A 7,269-nucleotide genomic window follows, 5' to 3' on the forward strand; every position below is an offset into this window, starting at 1 on the left:
GCAGATGGTGTGTTTGACGGAAAAGCCACTGGAAGAAGATGCCGTAGAAGTTTGCTCTTCAAGGTAAACGCTGTACATTATTATTACATTACTTCATAAAACTACTGTGGTCTGTAATACATTCTATTGTTTAGTTGTTTATGTGTAGCAGCGGCACCTGAAGTGAATGCGTCACAATATTTATTTCTTAGAGGTTTTTCATTCTTTTTTAAAAGGCATGTTACGTGGTATTATTGTGCTGTTTTGGGGGGCAAAGACAGACTAAATAGATTTTAATTAAGTTCAATCCTGGGCTCGGGATCTTTCTGTGTGGAGTTTGCATGTTCTCCTCCGGGTACTCCAGCTTCCTCCCACCTCCAAAGACATGCACTTGGGGATAGGTTGATTGGCAACACTAAATTGGTCATAGTGTGTGAATGTGAGTGTGAATGTTGTCTGTCTATCTGTGTTGGCCCTGTGATGAGGTGTACCCCGCCTTCCACCCAAATGCAGCTGAGATAGGCTCCAGCACCCCCGCGACAAGGGACAAGCGGTAGAAAATGGATGGATGGATCATTTTTAATGAGCAATATTTTTTTGAGACACAAATGTTTTGAGTTAAGATCTACGTGTAAATAATCCATTAGGCTGGCAAGTTGAGGTAGTGCTGCATTTTGAAGACTGGAACGATGACATTACTGCTTAAGCTACAAGTTTGCTTTTCTTTGTAAAGTTACTGACTGGATCAGTGTTGCAAGACATATGATAATTATCTATCATTATTGTATTTTGTCCTCTGTATGATCAATCATTTAAAAAAAATACCATAATACCATAATGTAAGTTCCGTGGAACAGTGTTTTTCAACCACTGTGCCGCGGCACACTCGTGTACCGTGAGATACAGTCTGGTGTGCCGTGGGAGATGATGTCATTTCACTTAATTGGGTTAAAAATATTTTTTGCAAACCAGTAATTACAATCCGCAAATAATGTGCTGTTGTTGTTGAGTGTCTGTACTGTCCAGAGCGCGGCAGAGTAACCGTGTAATAATATTCCATATCAGTAGGTGGCAGCAGGTAGCTAATTGCTTTGTGGATGTCGGTAACATGGTTTGTCGTGATCACAATATGCAGACGACAGCGGGAGGCAGGGTGCAGGTAAAAAGGTATCTAATGTTTGAACCAAAAATAAACAAAAGGCTAGTGCCGCTAAGAAAAGGCATTGAAGCTTAGAGATGGCTATTCAAAACTAAACTAAAACTGAACTGGCTGCAAAGTAAACAAAAGCAGATTGCTGGACGACAGCAAAGACTTACAGCGTGTGAAACCGCGGACGGCGTCCACAAAGTACATCCGTACATGACATGACAATCATCAACAAAATAGGAGCGCAAGACAAGAACCAAAACACTACACACAGGAAAACACCAAAAAACTCAAAATAAGTCACGGCGTGATGTGACAGGTCGTGACAGTACACCTACTTTGAGACAAGAGCTATAGTGATGCATTATGGTTTGAATTTATATCCAACAATTGTGAGAACAACTTTTTACTGTCAATATTGATTGATTGATTGAAACTTTTATTAGTAGATTGCACAGTACAGTCCATATTCCGTACAATTGACCACTAAATGGTAACACCCGAATACATTTTTCAACTTGTTTAAGTCGGGGTCCACGTTAATCAATTCATGGTACATATATATACTATCAGCATAAAACAGTCATCACACAAGTTAATCATCAGAGTATATACATTGAATTATTTACAATCTGGGGGGTGGGATGCGGAGGGGGTTGGGGCGGGAGGGTTAGGTTTGGTTGCTATCAGCACTTCAGTCATCAAAAATTATATCATCTGAGAAATGGACATTGTAACAGTGTAGGTCTGACTTCGTAGGATATGTACAGCGAGCAGTGAACATAGTGAGCTCAGAAAGCATAAGAACAAGTATATACATTTGATTATTTACAATCCGGGGAGGTGGGATGTGGTGAGGGGAGGGTGTTAGTCTAGGGTTGTAGTTGTCTGGAGGTGTTTTTTTAGTGAGGTTTTGAAGGAGGGTAGAGATGCACTTTCTTTTACACCTGTTGGGAGTGCATTCCATATTGATGTGGCATAGAAAGAGAATGAGTTAAGACCTTTGTTAGATCGGAATCTGGGTTTAACGTGGTTAGTGGAGCTCCCCCTGGTGTTGTGGTTATGGCGGTCATTTACGTTATGGAAGTAGTTTGACATGTACTTTGGTATCAGGGAGGTGTAGCAAATTTTATAGACTAGGCTCAGTGCAAGTTGTTTTACTCTGTCCTCCACCCTGAGCCAGCCCACTTTGGAGAAGTGGGTAGGAGTGAGGTGGGATCTGGGGTGGAGGTCTAGAAGTAATCTGACTAGCTTGTTCTGGGATGTTTGGAGTATAGATTTGAGGGTTTTGGAGGGGCTGGGGTCAAATTGTTTTATGTTTTCTGCCAGTGGTGTGCCTAGGGATTTTTTCAATGAGAAAAAATGTGCCTTGGCTCAAAAAAGGTTGAAAAACACTGCCGTAGAAGGCTCGGACTCTTTTGATTGATTGATTGATTGAGACTTTTATTAGTAGGTTGCACAGTGAAGTACATATTCCGTACAATTGACCACTAAATGGTAACACCCGAATAAGTTTTTCAACTTGTTTAAGTCGGGGTCCACTTAAATTGATTCATGATACAGATATATACTATCATATATACTATCATCATAATACAGTCATCACACAAGATAATCACATTGAATTATTTACATTATTTACAATCAGGAGTGTGGAGGGGGGGTGGGGTGGGGGGGTGGGGATATGGACATCAAGTAGTGGACATAGAGAGAGAGAGAGAGAGAGAGAGAGAGAGAGAGAGAGAGAGAGAGAGAGAGAGAGAGAGAGAGAGAGAGAGAGATCAGAAGGCATAAGAAAAAGAATCTGCATTTGATTATTAGCAATCCGGGGAGGGTGTTAGTTTAGGGTTGTAGCTGCCTGGAGGTGAACTTTTATAGCGGTTTTGAAGGAGGATAGAGATGCCCTTTCTTTTATACCTGTTGGGAGCGCATTCCACATTGATGTGGCATAGAAAGAGAATGAGTTAAGACCTTTGTTAGTTCGGAATCTGGGTTTAACGTGGTTAGTGGAGCACCCCCTGGTGTTGTGGTTATGGCGGTCATTTACGTTAAGGAAGTAGTTTGACATGTACTTCGGTATCAGGGAGGTGTAGCGGATTTTATAGACTAGGCTCAGTGCAAGTTGTTTAACTCTGTCCTCCACCTTGAGCCAGCCCACTTTAGAGAAGTGGGTAGGAGTGAGGTGGGATCTGGGGTGGAGGTCTAGAAGTAACCTGACTAGCTTGTTCTGAGATGTTTGGAGTTTAGATTTGAGGGTTTTGGAGGTGCTAGGGTACCAGGAGGTGCATGCGTAATCGAAAAAGGGTTGAACGAGAGTTCCCGCCAGAATCCTCAAGGTGCTTTTGTTGACCAGAGAGGAAATTCTGTAGAGAAATCTCGTTCGTTGGTTAACCTTTTTGATTACCTTGGTTGCCATTTTATCACAGGAAAGGTTAGCCTCTAGAATGGAACCTAGGTAGGTGACCTCATCTTTCCTGGTGATGACACTGTCACCTACTTTTATGGTGAAGTGATTGACTCTCTTAAGTTTGATGTGGGACCCAAACAGGATGGATTCTGTTTTACCCAAGTGGATGGATAGCTTGTTGTCAGCGAGCCAGGTGCAAGTTCTACAGAGCTCAGCACTGAGGATTTTCTCCACCTGTGACTTGTCCTTGCCGGATACCAGCAGGGCAGAGTCATCCGCAAACAAAAACAATTCACAGTCACATGCCGATGACATGTCGTTTATGTATATTAGGAACAGTAAAGGTCCCAATATACTGCCTTGGGGGACTCCACAGCTCACAGAGAGGGGGGGGGCACGGTGCCGTTCACCTCTACCACCTGCTCCCTCCCCTCCAAGTAAGACTGCATCCAGCTCCAAGAGGTTTTGTTAAATCCGATTGCTCTGAGCTTATCCAACAGTATAGCGTGGTTAACGGTGTCAAAGGCCTTCTGAAGGTCCAGCATGACCATGCCGCAGTATTTGCCCGCGTCCACCTCATGTTTGATGTGGTCGGTCAGATAGAGAAGGCATGTGTCAGTGGAGTGGTTAGTTCTGAAGCCGGATTGGAATTTGTACATGAGTTTATTAGTGGCAAGGTAACTATCGACCTGTTCATAAACTATTTTCTCCATTACTTTCGAAATGGAGCTGAGAATAGAAACAGGTCGGTAGTTGCCAGGTTCCAATTTGCTTCCTTTTTTAAAGAGGGGAGTTACTCTTGCTATCTTAAAATCTTTTGGTACTTGGCCTTGTGTAATTGATAGGTTTATTATGTGTGTGATGATCGGGGCAATGATGGAGGCAGAGTCCCTGAGGAATCTGGAGGGAATATTATCAAGGCCGGTGGCCTTGTTAGGGTGGAGCGCGCTCAATTTTTTAAACACCTCATCAGCTGTGACCATTTCTAATTTGAAATCATTGTTGGATACTCCTAGCTTTCTGTAGAAGGCTTTAATGTGTTCTACACCAAAGCGACCAGAGTGGTGGGACAGCTTGCTGACAAGAGTTGCAGCTATGCTGGTGAAAAAGGCGTTAAGTCTGCTAGCTACCTCCATTTTGTCTGTAATGAGGGAGTCACCCTCCTTGATGCTGATGTTGGTGAGTCTTGTTTTAAGTTTCTGGCTGCAACCAGGAAGCTGGTTGTTGAGAATTTTCCAGAGCTCACGTGGCTTATTCGTGTTTTCCTCTTTTTTTTCGTTAATGTAATTTTTTTTTAAGGATTTAGTCAGGTTGGTTGACTTATTTCTTAATTTATTGCATTGCTTTTTGAGAGTTGAAAGGAGTAATTTGAGGTTGATATTATTGGGTTGTTTATCTACTTCTGTTTTACATTTTTGGTATTCAGAGTATTTCCTGTCTCTGTCTTTTATGGCAGCTAATAGGTCCGGATTCATCCATGGTTCCGAGCGGGCTTTGATCCTGACTGTTTTCACGGGAGCCATGTCATTTAGTATCTTTAGGAACGCCGTTTTGAAGCGATCCCAAGCGACATCGACCAGGTTGCTCGCGAGCACAGGGGACCAGTCCCACTCATCTAATTTTAAATTGAAATTGTCATTGGAGTATTTTTTGAGGGATCTGGATTGGGCTGTTATGTGGCCATTGGCTTTAGGTTTAGCTATTTTACGGGTGCAGAAGGTTAGATAGTGGTCGCTAAGACCACAGATCATGACCCCACTATTTTTTATTTTAGGCCTGTCTGAAGTGAGAATGAGATCTATGGTTGATTGGGTGGAATCACACACCCTTGTGGGTAGCGCTATTAGCTGGGAAAGACCGTGCAGATTACAAAACTTGCTGAAGGATCTGAAGACAGGCGCATCTTTGCGTTGAATATCTGTGTTCAGATCCCCAGTTATAATTTTCTCCATGTTGTCTGTCCCCGCCAAGCATTCTTCCAAAGCCCCATAGAAATCACTCTGATTAGGGGGTCTATAAACAGTCCCTATTAGTACCGGCTTAGCATTTTTAAATTGGATTTCCGCCCACACAGATTCCAGGTTATTGTGGTTAAGATCAGTGCGAGTTATGTATTTAATATCCTGGTGAATATACATACAAACGCCCCCACCGTGTTTATTCCTATCCTTTCAGCCAGGTGGTGGCGCTGTTTAACCATAGTAGCTTTTTTCCATATACTGCAATGTAAAAGGTCAAACTGAATATACAATACACAGCATGTGCTGTGGTTAATGTTTTATTGTATACATTTGTCATTTTAATAATGTGTCTCTTCCTATCATGCAACAGCGGCATGGATGACTAAATCGATGGTGTGGTCAAACTCCCAGGTTTTAAAAGTTAACAGTGTGACGTTAAATATAATTTTCATCAATCGATAACACTAAATGGTCCCTAGTGTGTGAATGTGAGTGTGAATGTTGTCTGTCTATCTGTGTTGGCCCTGTGATGAGGTGGCGACTTGTCCAGTATGTACCCCGCCTACCGCCCGAATGCAGCTGAGATAGGCTCCAACACCCCCCGCGACCCCAAAAGGGACAAGCGGTAGTAAATGGATGGATAGCAGTAACTGACATCATTTCCTGGTTGGTGCACTCGAGCTATGCTATCTCACTTAGCCGTAAAAAGCATTCGAAATGAGCGCACGACAACACTAAGCAAAATAATTCGAGCAAAACTCACCCTGAGTGTGTGTGCAAGTTTGTCGTGACACGGAAAAAAAGAGTGTTACTTTGTGGAATAATCCTTGCGAACATTGAAGGTCTCAGCAGTGGTCGGCATGTGTCAAGTTAGGCAGACAACCGGTTTTCCTTTTTTGGGACTTCCGGTTAGTCGCTCCATACTGCCGCCTACACGCCTGGAGGAGTAATGAATGGAAATTGTTAAAGCCCCTTGCCAATTATTTTCCCTTGTCATTTTCGATTATTATACGACCAATTGCACATGACGATGATGATTATGTTTTTTTTTAATACATTTTGATTTCTATTTACTGTTTTAATTGGTTTTACCCTTTAAAATCGTTTTTAATCATATTTAATTTTATATTGGTTTTATATTTATTTATTTTTTGTTTTCATTCAGTCATTGGTGGAGCTAAGGATAATATTTGAATATTGTTTTTAATATTGTTGTGCAGCACTTTGGAAACATTTTTGTTATCTAAATGTGCTGCCCCCACGACCCGACCTCGGATAAGCGGAAGAAGATGGATGGATGGATGGAAATGTGCTATATAAATAAAGTGGATTGGATTGGATTGGATGACAGTATAATTCCGCGAAAATGAGTACCTTAACAAAACAAAACAAGAATCTCCTAGTGAATTTATGAATTGATGAATTGATTAACGTGGACCCCGACTTAAACAAGTTGAAAAACCTATTTGGGTGTCACTGTTACCATTTAGTGGTCAATTGTACGGAATATGTACTGCACTGTGCAATCTACTAATACAAGTTTCGATCAATCAATCAATAGTGTCGGGTTATTCATGTCGAGTGTGACTGCTAAATAACTCAGAGTGGTGCTAAAGAAAGTTGTGAATAACATACTTTGACAAAGAAGGTGAGAAACACTATTGATCCTTATTGATCTGCCCCAGGCTAAACTGTGGCTCTCAGCAGGATTTTATTTGGAGCCCCCTCCACACACACACGCACACACAATTATACAGGTTTTTTTTTTAATGTGA

General features: G+C 41.9%; 1 protein-coding gene across 1 annotated transcript in view; it reads right to left on the reverse strand.

Annotated features, from left to right (window-relative positions):
• LOC133634912 (probable proline--tRNA ligase, mitochondrial) overlaps positions 1 to 6,419 on the reverse strand; it is a 19,187-nt gene extending 12,768 nt beyond the window's left edge. The window contains exon 1 of the mRNA XM_062027568.1: positions 6,258 to 6,419. Within this exon, the coding sequence (XP_061883552.1) occupies positions 6,258 to 6,331 (74 nt within the window). The 5' untranslated portion in view covers positions 6,332 to 6,419. The remainder of the gene's footprint in view (positions 1 to 6,257) is intronic.
• Positions 6,420 to 7,269: the final 850 nt, after the last annotated feature.

The sequence above is a fragment of the Entelurus aequoreus genome, linkage group LG19, assembly GCF_033978785.1.
Source record: "Entelurus aequoreus isolate RoL-2023_Sb linkage group LG19, RoL_Eaeq_v1.1, whole genome shotgun sequence".
Classification (NCBI taxonomy): Eukaryota; Metazoa; Chordata; class Actinopteri; order Syngnathiformes; family Syngnathidae; genus Entelurus; species Entelurus aequoreus.